The following is a 19,724-nucleotide window of genomic DNA, read 5'->3' on the forward strand; positions in this document are numbered from 1 at the left end:
GACGATGTATCGCATACTAGTGGCCCGTCGTATGATCGTCCGGTCAGATGAGCATTTGGCTCAGCGTTGCACGGCCCGATCTGACTAACCTTGTCAAGGGGTCGCCCCCCGCGTAACATGCTATCCTGCGCCATGCGAACTCCTCTCACTTGAACACTTACCGAGATGTCTGACAATCCTTCCTTTGTCCTCCGCACGGTGCAGGACGCTGTGTTCGAAGACAGGCGCATCCCCGAAAGTATGTCTCTCTCCCTCCTCTCTCTCAACTCCCATGACGTCAGTCATACTGTTACGCTGACTGCCACCTCGGAACGCTTTTCGCAGTCAAGGACGACGAGGTGCTGATCGCGGTGAAGAAGACTGGCAGGTTCCTCAGTTACTCATAGCATCATGCTACGCTCACTGGCAGGCGCACCTCGCCCTCCAGGTATATGTGGCTCCGACGTGCACTTCTTCGTCGACGGCCACATTGGTCCCGTCGCTGTCGAGAAGCCCATGGTACGCCCCTGCTTTGAATGGGTAGCCAGTTCGGTGTGCTCACCTCACGATGATCTATGTAGGTGCTTGGCCATGAGTCTGCTGGGGTCGTCTGCAAAGGTATCGCATATCATCTGCTATATGAATGCTCTGGCATTCGCAAAGGCAAGGAACGCGAGTTGACCAACGCCCGCTCCAGTGGGCCAAAAGGTCAAGACCCTCAAGGAGGGCGACCGCGTCGCAATGGAGCCTGGCGCGACCTGCCGTGTCTGCGACGACTGCAAACGCGGTCGGTATGAGGTCCGTCACGGGTGTCTTGGTAGCACTTAACCACCACGCGCATCACCAGTCTCACACATGCCATGCTATGTACTGCAGCTCTGTCCTGAGATGAAGTTCGCCGCCACACCGCCGCACGACGGCACCCTGTCGTGGTACTACGCCCTCCCCGCCGATCTCTGCTACAAGCTCCCCGACCACCTCACGCTCGAGGACGGCGCACTGGTGAGCCTCTAGATCTGCCCCCGTTCCCGTTCCTCGTGTCGACTCCCAGTGCACCCCCCATCCAATATCAATATCAATATTCAATATTAACCACACACGCGCCGACGGCACGGACACCAGATGGAGCCCCTCTCCGTCGCCGTCCACGCCATCGCGACCATCTCCCAGCTCCGCGCGACCCAATCCGTCGCCGTCTTCGGCGCAGGCCCCGTCGGCCTGCTCTGCATGGCCGTCGCGCGGGCCCTCGGCGCGTCCCGCGTCGTCGCCGTCGACGTCGTGCCCGCGCGGCTCGCGTTCGCGCAGGAGTACGCCGCCACGGAGACGTACGCCCCGCTGGAGCCTGAGATGCGCGACGGCGACCATCCGGAAGGGACCCTTGCGTACTCGCTGCGCAACGCGCGGGCGATGATGGTGCAGCTCGGGATTGGGGAGCGGGGGCCGTCCGGGATCGACCTCGCCGTCGACGCGTCGGGGGCGGAGGTCGCCATTCAGACTGGTCTCTTGGTGGTGAAGCATGGAGGGACGTTTGTCCAGGTGAGCCTGCAGGGCTCTCCCTTCGTCCTATTCCTCCTGGTCAGCAGCAGCATGCCAACCTGGCTTACCTTGCGTCACGGCGTGGCAGGTCGGTATAGGCGGGGTCGGCGCCCAGATTCCAGCATTGTATCTCCTCGCCAAGGAGCTCGTTTATAAAGGCTCCTTCCGTTACGGCGTAAGTCTCATCCTTCCAGGCTTAGTGGATATCACGATTTGTACTCACATCTCACACACACTCTCTCTCCTTCGCAGCCCGGTGACTACCAGCTCGCGATGGCGTTGGTGCGCCAGGGCAAGATCGACCTCGCGCCGCTAGTAACGCACCGATACAGCTTCAACGAGGCTGCTCGGGCGTTCGAGGCAGTGCGCACGGGTAAGAGCGAGGATGGCAAGCCGGTCATTAAGGTCATCATCTCCGGGCCCGACGTCTCTCCTGTAGACCTCATGTAGTCCTGAGAGGGCTGTCTGTAGACTTGGTGAGCAGTTATAACAAGTGTCTGTGTAGAGTACAGTTGTCCACTCTCATATCCGATAGCTCAAAAGCAGCTGAGAGGGCGATGGCTGTCTGAAGTCACGATAAGAAAAGTACCAATCACAAGGTCAGGGTTACAAACTTGCACCCCACTCAGGCAACATCAAGTTTGAACGTTAACGGCGTATCTTGAGCCGGCAGACGTACGAGATCGCATTGGATGCGCCAACAGTCTGCATGTCATGACGCGATGCTGTGGTGCCTCTGGGGCCCAGCTCTTGAGGATACAAAGGTTAAAAGCAAGAATAGAGTAGATATAAATGTCTGTATATGCGTGTACGTGAACTATGTTTTGATTCTAAAATGTCTATCCAGTACCATACACCGACTATGTACTCACTCTGCTACGCCGAAGCCCAAAGCATGCCACGGAGACTACAGTAACTGTATTGGCGGGCCAGTCGCCAGCGACAAGCCGCGTTTATGGTCCGAAACTCGAATCAGGGCAGGGACGCGATAGCAGATAATCGACAGGGACAGAAACAGATACGCGTGAACAAACAAAAGCGTCTGTCGCAACCACGGGGCACACAGAAGAGAAAGGAATGGGGGTGGCGTTGGACGGGTCGGGAGCGGCGATCCGACGTGAACGTGCATGCGTTCAGGGCTGAGAATAGCATCCATGGGAGCCCCACGGAACACGCCATCGAACCACGGAAGGTTCGAGGGGCGCGGCGGACAGCAGGATAGCGCAAGTCTATCTGAATGTCCACAGTTGGCGTCCGGTATCGTGTCGGACCACCGCACCGATCCTGTGTAGCTCTGCCGACAAAAGTGCGCCGCGGCGAGTAATCGTAATGGTACTGGAGGAGGGAATGGTATACCCGTACCCGTGCGCCCTCCTACCGCACGGTGTGTGTCGTGTGTAGGGAGAGAAGGAGTATGATCGTCCACAACCCGTCAACCTTTGGAGCTCCGGATGAGCAGGGGCTGCTCCACACAGTTGTGGATACAGTTGCCCAACGTTGCCCGCAGTCTGTTTCCCACCTCGTGATATGAACACGGAGAATGACATGACGTCCAACAACGCCACACGCCGTCCTCCCATGCCGTATACAACGGGCATTCGCACCGCCTAGCGCGCCGCAGCCCGGAGTATTCGTTAACACATAGTGGATGACGAACTCTCGGAGGACGAGCTCCCTGTGCGCTCATGGTCGAGAGGAGGAATCAGCCCCGCACGCGCCAGATCCGCCGCGTATCGTTGCTTCTCCGGTGGCAGCGAAGATGACGACAGGTTGTCGGCGCGAGGACGTGCGTACGACGAGCTTCGCGCGTGCGGCGTAAAGGGAACGGCGTCGATGTCGGTTTGGTCGGGAGTGAGGAAGGCGGGGAGGAAGAAGAGGACCCCACGTTGACGTAGCCTGCGTCGGCGTGAGCGAGAGGGGGTCGAAGGGGGTTGTTCCGGACCAAACACGGAATTCATAACGTGATTACCAGCGCGCCTAACACGGTCGAGCATGGAACCACCGGGATTGGTAGGGGTATCCACACCCGAGAAGTCGGAGGGCGCGGGGGAGGCAGACCGTGAGGAGTCGTACAATGGAAGGAGCTGTACATCCTCCTCGTCCGAAATGCTCTCACTCGGCAGCGCGATGGGTGAAGGCGGATGGGAGGTGATGCCCGAGGCCGGCAGAGCGAACCAACCAAGGTCGAGGTACCACCGACCGTTCTTCTGCACCCAGCGTGGCATGAGAACTTCGTACCCGGCGATGCGCGGCATACGAGACTTCTGGCTTGGTGCAAGCGCCATCCGAATCAGGCCGCCGACAAGGACAACCAACCCAATCCACATCAAAACCTTGCCCCACTTGCCCAGGAAGCCGATGAAGGCAGCATCATCGGCGTGCCAACTGCTGCCATAGTAGTGGGAAAAGAACGAGTGGGGCGCCTCGCCCGGCTTCGCGTTCTTGCCGTAGAGGGACTTGGGGAGGATGCGAACCTCGCCGCCAGGGTACTCAGGGGTCGGGGGATGGGCTGACGTCCATGCACCATATTGAGCGGAAAGGAACATGGGGCCCGTAGAGAACATGACGGTAGGATAGTTGAGTACCCAGTTGTAGTCGAACTTCATGAGGTTGTGAATCGTCTGAGCGATGAACGGGTGGCCCTTCTCGGCGAACATGAGGTCGTTGGACACGCCGACAGGTATCGTCCTCGGGAGGATGATAGGATGAACCAACAGGGGATCCATCCGGCGGAGGCAGCCCATGTCGAGATCGATGTACACGCCACCGTAGTAGTGAAGGACGAAGTAGCGGATGGCGTCGGCGCGCTGGATGGGGTAGGTATACGCGTCGAAGGTATCAAGGAACCAGTCGTAATGGTCGGCAATGAACTCGCGAGCACTTGCGTCTGTCCAGAGCTTGTACTCACTGGTGGGCTGTGAGGGCATGTTTGGGGAGGTAGAATGGGGAGTACGCACTAGTCCGGCATCATATCGCGACAGCCCTGGGAGACGTTGGCCCACTTGGCTGGTAGGGTCTCCGACTTCCATGTCTGGTGGATGATTCGTGGTACACGCTCGGGGAGAGCATGGTGAGTGTCGTTGAGGACGATGTTGACCTCCTCTTCGGTGATATAGGCCGGGTAATCGATAGAGAGGTAGTAGGAGATAGACGAGAGGACGACGACGGTGCCGACGAGCACGGTGGCCAGTAAGCACAGGAAGACGTACACGGTCCGTCGTCGAAACATGAGGGCGGAAGGGAGGAGGGGGGAGGAAGGAGGGGACGGTAGTTGGACTAAGAAGGAGTGGACTGTATGGTTTCTGGTGGGACTGCCGGACCTGCCAGGCACAACTCGATGTCTGAGCGCACTCGCAGCATCCCTTTTTGGCTCCGCCCCGCAGTCCGTCAGAGGCTGTCCCACCATGATTTCATTCGGGCCTCCTCGAGCCCACTGCACTCCAACGAGGCCTCAAATTCTGTATTTCTCGCCGTCGTCGTCGTCAGCCACGGCCCCAAGAAAAAAACCGGCGGGCGGTGGTGATTTGAGCTGTTGGCATCCGACGCGTCGCTTCTAGCCGGCGCTTACGCGCGCCTCGGCAGTCCGAGATCTTGATCCACCGCGCGTCTTTCCTTGGAAATGGAAGCGTCTCCCACCAGCTGTCCCGGCTGCAGAGAGCACCGCTCCGTCCGGGCTGTCATACCACATCCGCATCCGCAGCACAAATCATAATCCTAGCACAACCACGAGCTCATCCGAGTGAATGCAACGTCAGTTTGGGGCCAGCTTCGCATCCCACACCTCTCGTACATGGGGACGAACTGCGGCTATAGAACTCAACAGCGCCCCGTCGTCAAACTTTCTCCCCACCTCCTCCAGCATGTCCAACGCCTTCGCCCACATAGCAGGCGACCAGTCCTGACCTCTGCGCCAACCACTCTCCCCGCGCCTCACAAAGAAACTCGCCATCCAGACTTCGTACTGGAACGCCCTCTTTGACTGCAGATAGGAGAGGCACAGCCCAGCTGTCCATCTCGGTAGTTCAATCCTCCGGTACGCCGGAGCGTGCGCCGAGTTCGCTACAGCCAGGCTATCGCGATACTCCATATGGACGCGGTAGGCGAGGTCCTTGAGTACGAGTGTGAAGTGCTCGGCCATCTGGGCGTGCAGAGAGTCGCGAGCATGTAGGGGGACGTATTCTTCCGTCTCAGCAGGAGTCTTCTTCTCGTCTCCGTCGATGTCCATCATGTCCTCGTCATCTGCAATCGCCAAGTGTGTCGATGCAGGGCCTTCGGTCTGCGCTAGCCGCTTCTTGACTTTGGGGTCTTTAGACTCGCTCGTCCTCGATGGGCGATAGCGCGGAAACGCTTCTCGATCGCGGAACTGCGTGAGATCTACTCCTTGCACAGGAAGGTGCTGCGCAAGAAGGCGACTCGACCAGCTGCGCCGCGGAGGCATGCACGTCTCGAGACCTGAGGTAGACACGAACACCGCCACCGTTAGTTAAGTCAGCAAAAATACGAAAATCATCCGGGGACGAGACCGACGAGTCAAGATCATTGACGCTGCTGCAGCTCTCCGAGCCGCATAAGAGGGCAAGCACGCAGACAGGATGACGCCCTTGCGACTCGGCGCGCATACCGACACGTCATTGAGCATTGGATTACCGAGCCCGACGGCGGGAAGACCTCGCTCCGTACGGCGAGAAATCATGCGAGTTTCGACAAATGGAAAACGACGAACCTTCCTTCTGAAACTCCAGGCATAGGTTATTGTCCATGGTGATCATGAGCGCGCCATACCCGCGGGACTTATCCGCGAAGTATAAACCGCAATCCCGGATAGAGAGGTCGTTCTTGCGAGGACCATCTGACTCTACGCGCGCACCAGGGCTCTGCGTCTCCTTGACGGCTTGGAGCTTGACAGTCGTCTTCTCCTTGACCTTCTTCAGAAGCCATGTGGTCGCCTGACGTGCAAACCACTGCAGCTCCTCGCGGTTCTTCAATCTGTGCAATATGGGAATATTGTATGCATTCAGAACGCATCGACCTTGAAGTTTGCCGAGACGTACGTACCCATCTAGCTCGCTCAGCACAGCACTCGGTATAATGATCATGATTGGATATTTGACGCGCTCGACGTCTTCACAGAACTGCTCGATGATGCCACAGTAGTCGATGAGTACGTTCGTATCGAGTACGACGTAGAGGAATGATTGTTGTGCGATAGGAAACGCATCCTATGAGGGTTTGAGCATGTCATGTTAGACCGAGAAGACGCCCTGGTCATGACGGAGGGGTGGCGCACCTGCATTTCCACATCTCTCGCGGCATTATACAGCTGTTCGACCGTATTGTCATACGGCGCGACAGCCATGGTCGTATAAAATGATCGCTCTGTATCATATTTGGATCGACAGGACGAGATGCGAGCTACCAGGACAAACGCACATGGATACGCGTACACGCCACAGTCTGGGTATGATACCCGGAACGCTAGACAACAAAGTTAGGAGCAACAAGATAGTGCCACTCACCAACCGCGATGACAGTACTATCGGAAGAATCGAAGGCTTTGCGGAGCAGAGGAAATGATAATCAGTCAAGTCGTGGGAGGTGGTGGTCGAGACAAAGGTGCTGACGAGCGTAATGCCGCCTGCATCGCTTCTTTCCGTGCAGCATTTCATCACACTTGCTTCACACTGATAGAAAATATATGTCTATAGGATGATGTATTCATATGCGCTTGCGTATGGTGATACAATGCGATGGGAACCAGAACCGAAATAATAAAGAAGACATAAAGAGATGCGAAGTGATGCCATGCGAACCAGCACTTGTCCATGTATGCGAGTACCAAGTCCAACCAGATGCTAGATAGCCTGAATAGACGTTATGTCGCTATCCTCTTCGCCTGCGGTGCATCATCTTCACTCTTAACTAGACCAAGACCCACACTGTCATCCTCAGCTTTACGCTTCATGCCGGCGAGCTTCGAAGGCGTGGGTGTCTCCGACTTCCGCGACTCGCCGTTCAGCGTCGCAAGCACCTTCGGAGGCGTACGGGTCTCAGGCGTCCTCGAACGACTACGACTCGACGCTTCGTTACGCAGCCGAGACGCAAGACTTGACTTCGACGCGATCGCCTCCGCATGACATGTTGCGTGGTATATCTGGGAAGAAGCCGTCAGTGGTGAGCGAAAGGGGGGAAGCTCGAGTGAACGTACCCTATCGTCCTTCTTAATTGCGTTTCGCCACACCCACTCCTCGTCGTCCTCCAAGAACTCAGACTTGAGAAGTTCCTTACAGATCGGACATGATATCGGCTTCGCCTCGTCGCCGGGGGGCACCACAACAAACATCGCCCTCAATTCAGCATCACGTTTCGCGGCTTCCTCCGCGGCGGCAGCCTTAGAGTTTACGATACGACCGTCTGCACGACCCTTGCCTTTGAGATCAATGACCTCGCCATGTACCCAGTCCTGTAGACGAACAACATAAGGTACTGACATACGAAGATGGACAATGAATGGACATACCTCCATGCTGATGAACCAGCTGCGGCTGTGGCCACGGCCGACAGCTTGACTTGCCTTACGATTTTGCCGGAAGTGCATATCAAGGTGATCCTCGAACCGCTTCTTGCCTGTGGGACTATCCGAGAATCGAGCACTGCATTGCTTGCACTGAGTGGGCAGGCGGTTGTAGAGCATCTCAGTGATGGGTGCACGTTGGCTGGGTCGACAGAGGTCAGAAAGGAAACCAAACAATGCAGGGCAACAAACATACCGTGCGATGTCCGAAGACGTCAGCTTGACCTTGTGCGAAAGAATGAACTGGCGGTATGCTCTGGCAGCCTCACGAGCGGGTTCTACTGGTGCAGACGTCTCTTCATTTTTAGCTACGCTGGCGGTTCCTGGGACAACGCCGGCTTTCACCAAGGCACTGAACAGATTGGAGATATCGGGAACGGGCGGCGCGGTTGAGGTCGAGGGAACTGACGCAGTCGCAGACGCCAGCAATCGAGACAAATCCATGGGCTCAACCTTAGGCTGCTCGAACGATGGAGGATATGATTGCTGTGGTGGATACGAGGGGGTAGCGGCAGGTGCGACGGGCACGGGAGGTGGAGGGTTGTATGATGGGGGAGCCTGATATTGCTGAGGCAGCGGTGCGGAGGGTGGTGGTGGTGGTGGGGACGAGGAAGCGGGCGAAGTTGTAAGAGTACGCAACTGAGAAAGAATCTGGCCCAACTCGACTTGCGAAACTCCCGTTTGGACAAGGGTACGAAGCTATGGGAAGCGTTAGTTGGCAGCAGGCATAGCATCATCAAAAACATACTCACTTGCTGAAGAATAGTGACGTGGTTCTGAGTCACCTTGTCGTACGGATTTGACTGTAAGACGCGCTCCTTCTGGCCAAGGACGAACTCAAGTTCACTTAGAACTTGCGCCTGTGAAATGGACTGACTTGCACCACGATTGCCAGACTGACGGGCGCGTCTGTCAGGCCGGCGACCAGAACGCTGACGAGAAGGACGTACGGTCTGCGTGGATTCCGTTCCCCAGATGTGCCGCTCGATGGCCAGTTGAGGAACAACACCAAAAAGCTCCCGGCCGTTGGGCGCGCCGGTGCGCCACGTCAAGAGCATCTCCTCCATCTTGCTGCGAGTAGTCTGGTCGACAACTTCATAGGTGTCGATAAAGAGGCCGACGACGACGGGAGTGAAGTGACGGGCATAAGGGTCATAGACATTCTTGGCGATAGCGTCGAGGAGATAGAAACACGGAAGCTTCATCCATGGAGGTACCTAACGTAAAGAAGGTCCAAAAAGGGAAGATGAGTCAGCATTCCGCGGATCGCCACATCAGCAGAGAAGACCAGAACAACGACGGGCGTCGCGGAGACGGGAGAAGACGGGAAAGTGAACTGTACGTAGCGCAGCATCAGAGCAAGCTGCAAGGCGTCCAGAGCCGGGCCCTGCCAACCTCTGTTGTCGAGGCGGTGTCTTTGCTCAAAGCTGCAACTACTACGATACATGCGTGGCGAAGCTATCTACTGTGACGATCTGACGTCCAAGCCCAGAACATCCACCGAGACAATCCAGAGAAGGATATGGATAAGTAGGGAATATACAAAAGGATAACTCACCCGTCGGAGATGCTGTTCGATGCATTGTACGACGACGTCGGCGAATCGACTATAATCCTGCGCAATCATCGAAAGGTTCTGAATAATTGGCCTGGAATTCACGGTCAGGTTAGATAGCCGCGTCATGTAGTCACGGCGAAACACGTTCGGGTCGACGTGGTAGACGGGCTGAGGGATGGGGGGAGGGGCGTAGTAGGGGTTGGGCGGCGGTACTGGGGCTCCATAGCCCTGCACCGGATAGGCCATCTGGGTGTATGCGGTACTCTGAGGGTAGAGCGACATCGTGGGGCCTACTCAAGACGGAAGAGTCGATGAAGGTGATTGCGAATTTCAACAGACACTGCTGAAGAACGACCAAAGAGCTGGTTATATGCGTCCCAACCACGGGGAAACCAAGGGCTCTATTGTTATGTTCTTCTCAGACGTCTCTTACAGCGGGCAGGGCACCACAGTAGACGGGCTTCACGACAGATGCAAGGGAGATGGTGGTCGACGATGAAGTTGTGGAAAGCGCGTGTTCCCACCGACCGGCTGACTAGGCTGACTTTCAAACTCAGCAGGACAATTACTAATTCTGTACAGCAACACGTGCTGCACCAGACCTCGCCCAGTCCCTGACCTTCCCAATCCGGCCCGGCAGCGCTCGTAAGCCCACTCTCGCTCCCCTGCGCAAAATCCACACCACCCTCCTCAAGACCTACGCCATCGACGCTTCAAGGTCAGTACGCTGTCCGCAACTGTCTCTGTGGCTCTGGATCTGTTGTGTCGAATGCTGGATGTCCGCAAAACGGTGGAATTTGGAGAGGATTACGATGGATTCCCTTGGTACTGCTTGGATGTGCCTCGACTGGACGCTCACAACTTGTCACTCTACTGCAGATGCGGGACGTCCTCAAGACCGAAGAACTCGATGTCCCCGAGGGGGTTACCGTTGAGATCAAGTCCCGCCTGATCACCGTCACTGGTCCCCGCGGAAAGCTCACGAAGAACGTTCGTCACATCGACATGGACATCCGGCTGGTCCAGCACGGCAAGGAGAACAAGGTCACTCTTGCAGTATGGCAGGGTGGCCGCAAGCACGTTGCGTGCCTACGGACGATCAAGTCGTTGATTGTCAACATGATCACGGGTGTTACGAAGGTGCGTCAATGCATTACACCTTGTATGTTTATGCGAACGTCGTTCTCTCCTATAGGGCTACCAGTACAAGATGCGCGCAGTGTACGCCCATTTCCCCATCAACTGCATCATTCAGGACAGTGGGGCTGCGCTTGAGATCCGCAATTTCTTGGGGGAGAAGGTATGTTCATGTATGTCCCATCTATAAGCGTCGTACCGATGTCTGTCCCAGATCGTAAGACATGTCGCCATGCTTGAGGGCGTCACCGTCTCCGAGTCAAAAGCGCAGAAGGATGAGCTCATTCTGGAGGGCATCGATGTGCAGAACGTCTCACAATCCGGTGCGTTCATCTGATTGTTCAAGTGCTGCAACGAACTGACATCTTGTTTTTCAGCTGCATCGATCCAGGGTGTCTGCCGCGTACGGAACAAGGATATCCGTAAGTTCCTGGACGGTATTTACGTGTCGGAGAAGGGTACGATCGACCAGGAGTGAGGACGTTGTTTGTTCGTGTGGTATTATCTCTCGGTTCAAAACCTGCATGCTATCGCCCTTGCTATGACCACAATATGATGCATGTCGACCCTTGTAAACTCATTGCACGCACTCTGTGACCCCACCGACACGCTACTTTTTCGTGTACACCACTTGTCGTTGCGCGCCGCGCGGGACGCCACACCTCCACTTGACGCCTCCTTGAGACACCTGGTCGTGACAAGACCTCGTCTTCAAGCTTTAACCAGTCGACAATGTCACCCAGTGTCTCGATATCCATCGCACAAACCGACCTATCTGGTGGTACATCATGTAAGAAAGGCTCACAGAGGTATGTAACAGTAGTGCCAATCATTCATTCCCTCCAGTAGTCGCAACTCCAAATTAGATGTCCATTATGAAGAGTACATGAAGATGTCACGGTATGAACGGAATTTTCGTGCCTACCACTTGTCTGTACTTGCGGTAGTCATCTCCGAAAAATCGAATCAAATATGCTTCCTCCGCTGCAGGAACAGTCAGCGTATGACAAGCTGGCGAGGAACAATGTCGAACCTCGTATGCGTTGGTAGAAGAAACGCCAGAGAATGCATAGATAAAGCACGAAGCTCAGAGGGTTCTGCAGGACGAGTTGGGTACCTAGCGCCCAGTAGAAGAACCCCGTATAAGAAGGGTGCCGGAGATAGCTGTGAATCGAAATAGTAAGGTCAGTGAGGCCATGGCAACAACGTTGGTGCTCACTTATATATCCCACTGGTTACAAGGGTATGTCCCTCTGCCTTACGAGATGCTATGATATGGGAGAAGTTCGATCCAGCGTGAATCATCGCGGCCGACCTAAGGGACTGGCCGACCAGCGACAGGATAATCCCTAGACAAGGTTGTCAGACATGAGTTAGCTCATATGAAATTACGGAAGGCTAACTCACCGATCAGGGAGACATAGGGAAATTGCTTGTTCTCAGGTCTGAAGTACAGCGTCCCAAGGTACTCTAAGAGGGCCACACTATGCGCGATATGGTATAGCGAGCCGTTCTCCAATAGGAAAGCTAACGACGACATCAATATACACACATCATAGACAAGGTGGTATACTCACAATCTACGCTGCACTTGTCGCGGTTCCACCCCGCCGTCACAGCGAACTCGCCCCAATGGAACGCCGACCACGCAGCGAGGAAGTATCCAAGCTGGTACGTTGACCACCAGTACAGTCCAAATCCATTCGTCACAAACAAAAGTGCTCCAAATGAGAAGAGAGATCCCAGTAGGAACGAGATGGTGGCAACAGAAAGAGGTGTATTCGGGATAAATCCTCGAGGGAGGTGGGACGTGTCTCTTGGGACGGTGTTCAATGGATGCGACTGGGTTGCCATTCGCTGGCGAAGACGCTGTTCGAAGCCGTCTATTTCTTGCTCTGTGGGCGTGGACATGGGAGAGAGGAGAAGAGAGGATGTGCAGTCATTGAGCAACAATTGAGTAGATACATGAACGCCGGAAACAAGCACCACGCGCTAGTCCTTCCTCTTTGTCTCTTACTAGTCAGAGTCTACCTTCGCTAATTATTGGGTTCTGCACCACCTCCTCCCCCTGCCTTGGTGTTTTCTGGCGTTGCTTGGTATCGACGGAGCTGGTTCCCGCTCTCCTGGCCACCCGCTGGCCATGGTCACTCGTTTAGTCGTTGTTTTCCGACGCGACCTTCAGAGATGGCTCCCTCAGCGATCCTGCTACAGGCCATATGCGACACAAGTCAAACATGACCCCTCAAAGCTGCGGAATATGGCATTCATGGCCCATATCGGTGCGAGGTTTCACACTTGTAACATAACATGGGATGAGCTGACAACCGCTTCCACTAGACTCCGGCAAGACCACACTTACTGAGTCTGTATTGCTGCAGTCACAATATCTCTCATCAGCTGGCTCCGTCGATACAGGGAGCACGACAACCGACTTTCTACCCGCGGAGCGCGAACGAGGCATCACTATCCAATCCGCAAGCATTCCGGTCAGGTGGAAGGATTGGACCTTCAACCTCATTGACACCCCTGGACATGCCGACTTCGGGATGGAGGTGGAGAGCGCAAGTCGTGTGGTAGACGGTGCAGTGGTCTTGATTGATGCAGTGGAGGGCGTGGAGGCTCAGACGAAGGGCGTTTGGCGACAATTGGATAGGTGAGCAGACATACCGAGGTGAGAGGGTAGACCTACCGTCTGCACGAGTTATACTGAACACTTCGCTGTCCTAGGTACGACGTCAAGTCGCGCATATTGTTCTTGAACAAGCTCGACCGAGCCGGCGCGTCCTTCCGAACATCCATGCTGTCCGTGCTCGCCAACCGGCTTCACCCTCGACCCATGGCTCTGACACTCCCCATCGCGTCATTCGATCCTCAAGACTACACGCGGGCAGAACCTGGAATACAGGGTTTGGTTGACCTAGTCAACTGGGAAGTCTGGAAGTACGATGCAGGAGGTGCCCCTTCGGTCCACGCACTCCCTCGTACTCTATCGGAATTGGAGCAGTCCGACCTGTTCCCTCCCTCTCACCCCCTAGTTTCGCATCTCCTCTCTGCCAGGGTCAGCCTTCTCGACAACCTCGCTCAGGTCTCCGAAAGTCTGTTCGAGACGCTTCTGGGCTTGCCGGAGGATCCTTCATCGTACTTGTCGCTTCAAACATCTGACATCCTGCCTCACCTTCGCGCCGCGACTCTACGCAACGATATACTCCCTGTGCTTTGTGGGTCCGCCTTCAAGCATATAGGGACGGAGCTGCTCATGAATTACGTCGGAGAGCTTCTGCCCAGCCCGGTGGACGTCGAAACCAACCCCAAGGCCCTTGCGCCGAACGCGCCATTGAGGATGCTCGCCTGGAAGGTTGGTTGGGATAAGCGCAAGGGATGGATGACGTTCGTTCGCGTATATTCGGGTATGTTGCACAATGCGAACTTGGAACCGGATACTAATCATCTCTCAGGGACTTTGAAGAGCCAGAGTTCGGTCCTAAACGCCACACAGAATCAGAGGGAGAAGATTTCGAAACTGCAGTTGCTCTATGCTGCGGAGGCTCAAGATGTTGACTCTCTGCCATTCGGATCTGTCGGGGCTGTTCTGGGCTTGAAGTACACCCGGACGGGCGATACTCTCGTAGCTGTCGCCGGAGGTTCCAACGCGTCGTCCCTCCGAGATATTGTCCCGCCCCCGGCCATGATGTCCGTCTCTGTGATACCGCATTCGCACGCAGACCTCGAGCCAGTCGAAAGCGCTCTCAATGCGCTTGCTCGGACAGATCCGTCTGTACGTGTAGAGACTCAAGAGGGTCAGCTGCTCGTGCATGGCCTCGGCGCGCTCCACCTCGAGATCGTCGAGTCGCGCCTCCGCGATGAGTGGAAGGTGAACTTCGAGTTCGGTCGCAGACGTGTCAGCTTCCGCGAGTGCCTTGGCACTGGCGATATTTCCGGTGTCAGCGATGTATGGTCCACTGAGATCGGTGGGCACGGTGTCCAGATGCAGGTTGGCCTCTCCGTCCGGGCCCTCGAAGATGACGAAGAAGGCGATCCCCTCTGGGATGGCAATGTTGTTCTGACTGCCGACGGCAAGCGTATGCCCCCCGGCGACCTCCACGCGGACGTGAATGACCCTCTGGCCCAAGTTGCAAGGGGCCTGTCAAGCACGCTTTCAAGCTCGCCGAACACTACACTTGCCCTCTCGCGATTGCACATCCAGGTCAACAAGGTCGACTTCCCAAAAGAGGCCCACCCATCGGTCCTGGCAGGAGCCAGCTCGGCCATCTTGCGCAATATTGTTCGTGCAGCTGGTCAAGGCGATCTCATGGAGCCCTACATTCGCTTGAAGATTACTGTGGATGAAGCGTCCGTCGGACGTGTGGTCGAAGACCTGGGCGAGCACAGCGGGGAAGTGCTTGACCTTGACGCTGCGGACGAGGAACCGGAATCATTCGTGGATGAGGGCACCTACATCCCACCACAGTGGTTGTCGCCGTCTACCGGCAAAGCGGCGAAGGGCACGTCTGCGCGCATGAAGCGTACCATCCTCGCTCTAGCCCCCCTCAGCCAGATGCTCGACTATTCGACGCGTCTGCGGGCAATCTCTGGCGGCCATGGCCTGTTCCAGATGGCGAACGAAGGCTTTAGGAGGGTGTCCTCTACGAGGACAGTGGAGATCCTGCAGGAGCTTGGCCGCATGTAAAAGGAACATCCATTCACGAAGGTTGGAATCCACCATAATTTACCTTAGCACGATTATACTGTATCTACATCCTAATCACAGCTCCCTCATCTCATCTGCGTCACCGAAGAACACCGCGCCGTCGATCTCGTCATCGTCTTCAGCGATGCCAGGAGGGTGGTCTCCCACTGAGCGCAGAATCTGACTAAACAGTACCATCCCGCCGTCTTCTCCGTCGCTGTCTTCTGCCGATTCTGAGAACAGCGGTACTGGCGGCAGGTTTCGTGCAATCGAGGGAGCGGGAGTTGGGTCTCTGTCAAAGTCGGGAAGGAAGAGAGGCGTGCGCTCTCGTTGCCCTGAACCACCACTAGGCACAAAGTCTGGCGGGGCGATACTAGGTGCTCGGGGTGCGATGAGGCCAGTTGGAGCAAGCGATGGCGCGCGAGTGGCGGATCGGATGGGAGGATAGGGCTCGACTATAACGCATAAGCAACGTCCGTGGATGTTGAAGCCATGATAACGCAATTTGAGGATCGGCTTCGGCTTTGGCTCTTCTTCGTCATCTACAAGCTCGACGTCCATGGAGGCGGGAATCACCTCCGAGTCCTCTTCCATTGGTTCTGCCTGATTCTCCTGCCCAGGCTCGCCGACAAGCACGGGTTCCGTTTCCTCCATCTTGAGTACAACCGGAGCTTCCAGTTGAGGCTGGGCGATCTCCATGGCTTCATCGTCAATACCGTCCGCCTCAGCATTCTCAGAACCTTGTACGTCTTCGTGTTCGTCTTCGCGATAGCCACCAGCGATGACCTGTCTGGCTCGTTTCGACCTCCGCGTGGCTATCGGTTCGGCCGGGAGCTCGTCGCCAACAATATCGTCCCCACTGGATATTGAAATTGCCTCGTCTTCGTCATCGAGTGCTCTAGCTTTCCCCTTGCCCTTCGGTCGTGGTTTGGGCTTACGTTTCTTCCCTGTCTTGGTGGGTCCCGTGTTGACCTTCTTGGATCGACCATGCCCTCGCCCGGTACATGTCTCGCTGACAGGAGGAGGGGGCGGGGGTCCACGAGGCCGTGGAGGCGCAGCTGTGAAAGTGCGGGTCTACGTGACGCATCGTTATCTCTCTACAGTCAAATGTTATAGGTAGACATGACATGCCTTTATGAGGACAGCATGTGGTTCTGTTCCACGCAGGAAGTATCCGAACTGGTAGGTATCTGTTTGACGGCGACAGTCAGAATACAGCCGTGATCTCCGACCTCGACGAATCGAACCTCCACGATGAACATCCAAGGTCCCCCGTTTTGCATTCGCGGGCCCACCTTGACCGAGATGAGAATCAATCTCGGCATTCAGTTTTGGTATGATCCTGAGGTTCGTGCTGTCGTGAGCGCATGGTCTTCGTCTGTATTGACCCGAGCTTACAAGGGACGCAAGTCAGCAAGGACATGCTGTAGCACCCGTTCCGACATCCACTCTATATGGCGCTCATCCAAGTACAGCTGACTCCGGTTCATTCATCAGAACAGTACCTGGAGATACACGGACTCGGAGCTTACTTACATATAGTGGCAGCACCGTAGTCGCGGATATTCTGAGGTAATAGGCATTACGAGTCGAGAAGCGCATCACGTCTGTCAATTGAGAAGTAAGATACCTTGACGGCAGCGCTGTTGGAGAGGCCTCGGGGGTACTCTGCTTACTGGTCAGTGGATCTGGTCGCGGTTAAGTAACAGGGAGGAGGCGCCGGTGCGCGATCGGAGGCAATGCTGTCATTACACGACGTACCACATACCCACATCTGTCACAGCTCGGAGTCGCAGGCGGCAGCCCTCCGGAAGTACAACCATGGATATATTACGAACACAACTCCATAGGCTACCTGCCTGGTCAAGCTCTCGCTACTGCTACTAATATTGCTGATAAATTATTTATTGAGTTTTTGCCGGGATCACCGTCCTTCTCTTTGTTACAGACTTCATCCCAGCGGAGAGAGCAAACATAGCGACGGCGCTGACTGCATACGTCAATGAAGGACCGAAAGTCCAGTAAGATGCGCAGGCTGCAATAACGATCAGTCATGGGCTTCGGTGGTCAAAGAGGGCTAGACGTACCAAGGAGAGGGCCGATAGCACGGCCGAGCTGACCAGAGGAGCGGAACTTGCCTAGGGCCTTACCCTTGGCGAGTTCGGGGTGCTCCTCCACCGCCTTGCCAGTGTCAGGGTCCACTGTGACATCATCGCATTGCAGCGACGCATAGGCAGTCAATGAGTTGACTACCGTCGCGGAGGTCATGGCCATGCAAACGGCTGCAGCCTGGAGGAGTCGAATTGCGATGGTGGCATGGTTCGCCACCATGTGAGGGAGGATGGTGAGGAAGATCAAACCCATAGCACAGCTGCTGATGCCGCGTTTTGCCATGACGCCTTCTCCCACCTTGGACATGGCGCGACGGACATATCCGCCTTGCAGGAGAGCACTGATGATTCCGATGGAACCGATGAGCGCTCCATTCTGTTTGTTGTTCCAGTCGAAAACTGTCGAGCCGTAAGTCACTTTGTAAGAGCTGTGAGCATGTCACTTACGGTCAAATGTAAGGAAGGTGAGAGTGAATTCGACACCGGAGAAGACACCCAGGAACAAGAAGTGCAGCCGTTGCAGCGTCTTCAGCATCTTGAGACGTTCTGTGACGGTTTCCTGCCTCGAAGTTTGTGTAGTACCATTTGCTTTGCCGTTGGCATGTCCATTCGTAGCGCCGTTGACGGCCGCCTTCTGGGCAGTAGCCGCCTTGCCACGGGTCTCCGGGAGCGCAAATACAAGGAAGACAGTCTCGAGAGCAAGCAAGACGAGAGTCAGGGCGGCAGGCCCCGCATAGACATTGAGCTCAATGCCGGAGGCGGTGAAGGAAGAGGGTAGAGGACGAGAGGCGAAGTATGCACCAATGGGTGGCCCGATGCAGAAGCAAATCGCGAAGGCTATCCCGACGTGTGCGAGTGCCTTCGCACGTGTTTCTGGTGTAGTGACATCTGATAAAATGGCACTGCCGGGAGGTTAGGCAGGCATGGCCTCCATCGAAGCGAAGTCACGTACATGGCAAGCTGCACATTGCCTTCACTGAGACCTCCAATTACGCGGGAAAGCAAGTAAGATGCAAACGATGTGGATTGGAGCCATCTGGAAAGGTACTTAGCGAAGAGCAGACCTCTGGGGTATATACACTCACACGACGGCAGATAGTAGGTTGCCAATCATAGTGATCAGGAGGACGCGCTTCCTTCCGTACTTGTCGCTCAGGGATCCAATGTGAGGGGATATGAACCTGTCAAGTTCAATGGTGTGGGTCTTTATGGAAGTGGAAAGGGAGTCTAGAAGGGAGTTATACGGACCATTGTAGGGCACTGTGAGTGCGGTTGCGGCGTGAGGGGTGGTCAGGACAGTCACAAGCATTGGGATGCTCACGAAAACACGGAACCCATTAGACCGCCCAGTAGTACGATGTCCCATCTTTGAGGGTTCGAGGTGGGCTTGTACAGCAAGCTCCGCGCGGTCGAAACCGTGTAGAGTGTTCGGGACAGGAAACCATTCGGGTTGGAGGATTCTCGCTGTAGCCACCGTATAAGAGGGATTCGGGAATAAGATTCTCAGACTTACCTTGGTGTACCATTCAATAATTCGAGGAAAGAGAGGGAGAGGGATGGTGAAAGCTGCGCACGAAGTTCACTACCTGGCACAGACGGAATGACAGGACAAGACGTACCGAAGAGGTCCAGCACCAGGGACAAGAACACAACGCGCTCGACTTTCCCCATCCTGCGGAACTATACAGCGGTCAAGGGTGAAGATAGATGTTGTTCGTGTGGGGATGCAGCGTCGCAGGCCGAGGCACGGGTAGACAGCCGGGTTTTATAAACAAGCTAACCGCCTGCGACGACCGGCCTCGGAGGCACGGCACTGGGGCTTGAAGTGAATTCAACGAACAGCGGCTGATGCCAGGTATGAGAACAAAGCTTCAGGGTATATGTCGCGGAACCGCCCGATGTGTGAGAGTAGAGGAGGATGCATGTCATGCTGGAAGCCGTTTCGATGGTCGGCGTGCGAGAGCACAGCTGTGGCTGAAACGGCCTTCCACGCCGGCCCACGCTGCCCCGAGGCGGGAGGCACGAACACGTTCGCAGCGCCTGCGGCTGCGAACTGGCAGGTTCACACATATGCGGTACACTCTCAGGATGATCATCTATCGTTTGGCACGTCGCAGGGACGTCGTGGGGCGGGCGGTGAATTAC

The 19,724-nt window shown here is 55.8% G+C and overlaps 9 protein-coding genes across 9 annotated transcripts; 3 read left to right on the forward strand and 6 right to left on the reverse strand.

The window, feature by feature from the left end:
* Window positions 1–165: 165 nt before the first annotated feature.
* Window positions 166–1,965, forward strand: L226DRAFT_608454 (xylitol dehydrogenase; the record flags this gene model as incomplete). Its single annotated transcript, XM_067685930.1, has 9 exons — window positions 166–238; window positions 325–375; window positions 428–498; window positions 561–597; window positions 677–777; window positions 856–981; window positions 1,102–1,515; window positions 1,604–1,690; window positions 1,768–1,965. 9 exons carry the CDS (start codon window positions 166–168, stop codon window positions 1,963–1,965), a joined length of 1,158 nt encoding a protein of 385 aa, XP_067541738.1.
* A 1,184-nt stretch (window positions 1,966–3,149) lies between these two features.
* Window positions 3,150–4,744, reverse strand: L226DRAFT_565966 (uncharacterized protein; the record flags this gene model as incomplete). Its single annotated transcript, XM_067683841.1, has 2 exons — window positions 3,150–4,422; window positions 4,473–4,744. The coding sequence occupies 2 exons, from the start codon at window positions 4,742–4,744 to the stop codon at window positions 3,150–3,152; spliced, it is 1,545 nt and encodes a 514-aa protein (XP_067541739.1).
* A 464-nt stretch (window positions 4,745–5,208) lies between these two features.
* Window positions 5,209–7,120, reverse strand: L226DRAFT_529605 (uncharacterized protein). Its single transcript, XM_067679650.1, has 5 exons — window positions 6,946–7,120; window positions 6,803–6,891; window positions 6,571–6,734; window positions 6,239–6,501; window positions 5,209–5,967 (listed from the first exon to the last, which is right to left on the reverse strand). Exons 2-5 carry the CDS (start codon window positions 6,869–6,871, stop codon window positions 5,267–5,269), a joined length of 1,197 nt encoding a protein of 398 aa, XP_067541740.1. The 5' UTR covers window positions 6,872–6,891; window positions 6,946–7,120; the 3' UTR covers window positions 5,209–5,266.
* A 91-nt stretch (window positions 7,121–7,211) lies between these two features.
* On the reverse strand, window positions 7,212–10,136 carry L226DRAFT_529606 (uncharacterized protein). Its single transcript, XM_067679651.1, has 7 exons — window positions 9,645–10,136; window positions 9,037–9,303; window positions 8,839–8,982; window positions 8,283–8,785; window positions 8,033–8,228; window positions 7,721–7,975; window positions 7,212–7,666 (listed from the first exon to the last, which is right to left on the reverse strand). The coding sequence occupies exons 1-7, from the start codon at window positions 9,924–9,926 to the stop codon at window positions 7,388–7,390; spliced, it is 1,926 nt and encodes a 641-aa protein (XP_067541741.1). The 5' UTR covers window positions 9,927–10,136; the 3' UTR covers window positions 7,212–7,387.
* A 387-nt stretch (window positions 10,137–10,523) lies between these two features.
* L226DRAFT_529607 (60S ribosomal protein uL6) lies at window positions 10,524–11,524 on the forward strand (the record flags this gene model as incomplete). The annotated part of the gene is made up of 4 exons (XM_067679652.1): window positions 10,524–10,784; window positions 10,840–10,944; window positions 10,996–11,104; window positions 11,159–11,524. The coding sequence occupies 4 exons, from the start codon at window positions 10,524–10,526 to the stop codon at window positions 11,257–11,259; spliced, it is 576 nt and encodes a 191-aa protein (XP_067541742.1). The 3' UTR covers window positions 11,260–11,524.
* On the reverse strand, window positions 11,519–12,747 carry L226DRAFT_608459 (protein-s-isoprenylcysteine O-methyltransferase). Its single transcript, XM_067685931.1, has 5 exons — window positions 12,359–12,747; window positions 12,189–12,308; window positions 12,001–12,130; window positions 11,815–11,945; window positions 11,519–11,765 (listed from the first exon to the last, which is right to left on the reverse strand). The coding sequence occupies exons 1-5, from the start codon at window positions 12,690–12,692 to the stop codon at window positions 11,677–11,679; spliced, it is 804 nt and encodes a 267-aa protein (XP_067541743.1). The 5' UTR covers window positions 12,693–12,747; the 3' UTR covers window positions 11,519–11,676.
* Window positions 12,748–12,921: 174 nt separating this feature from the next.
* Window positions 12,922–15,468, forward strand: L226DRAFT_519153 (P-loop containing nucleoside triphosphate hydrolase protein; the record flags this gene model as incomplete). The annotated part of the gene is made up of 4 exons (XM_067678573.1): window positions 12,922–13,060; window positions 13,119–13,434; window positions 13,509–14,188; window positions 14,237–15,468. The coding sequence occupies 4 exons, from the start codon at window positions 12,922–12,924 to the stop codon at window positions 15,466–15,468; spliced, it is 2,367 nt and encodes a 788-aa protein (XP_067541744.1).
* Window positions 15,469–15,505: 37 nt separating this feature from the next.
* Window positions 15,506–17,171, reverse strand: L226DRAFT_131430 (uncharacterized protein). The gene is made up of 6 exons (XM_067672263.1): window positions 17,136–17,171; window positions 17,005–17,075; window positions 16,867–16,943; window positions 16,716–16,810; window positions 16,600–16,658; window positions 15,506–16,542 (listed from the first exon to the last, which is right to left on the reverse strand). Exons 2-6 carry the CDS (start codon window positions 17,068–17,070, stop codon window positions 15,544–15,546), a joined length of 1,296 nt encoding a protein of 431 aa, XP_067541745.1. The 5' UTR covers window positions 17,071–17,075; window positions 17,136–17,171; the 3' UTR covers window positions 15,506–15,543.
* Window positions 17,172–17,187: 16 nt separating this feature from the next.
* On the reverse strand, window positions 17,188–19,511 carry L226DRAFT_529611 (MFS general substrate transporter). Its single transcript, XM_067679654.1, has 9 exons — window positions 19,199–19,511; window positions 19,093–19,145; window positions 18,901–19,043; window positions 18,828–18,839; window positions 18,665–18,760; window positions 18,532–18,615; window positions 18,027–18,481; window positions 17,556–17,978; window positions 17,188–17,503 (listed from the first exon to the last, which is right to left on the reverse strand). Exons 1-9 carry the CDS (start codon window positions 19,248–19,250, stop codon window positions 17,373–17,375), a joined length of 1,449 nt encoding a protein of 482 aa, XP_067541746.1. The 5' UTR covers window positions 19,251–19,511; the 3' UTR covers window positions 17,188–17,372.
* Between the last annotated feature and the right edge of the window lie 213 nt (window positions 19,512–19,724).

The sequence above is a fragment of the Lentinus tigrinus genome, assembly GCF_003813185.1.
Source record: "Lentinus tigrinus ALCF2SS1-7 unplaced genomic scaffold L226scaffold_2, whole genome shotgun sequence".
Classification (NCBI taxonomy): Eukaryota; Fungi; Basidiomycota; class Agaricomycetes; order Polyporales; family Polyporaceae; genus Lentinus; species Lentinus tigrinus.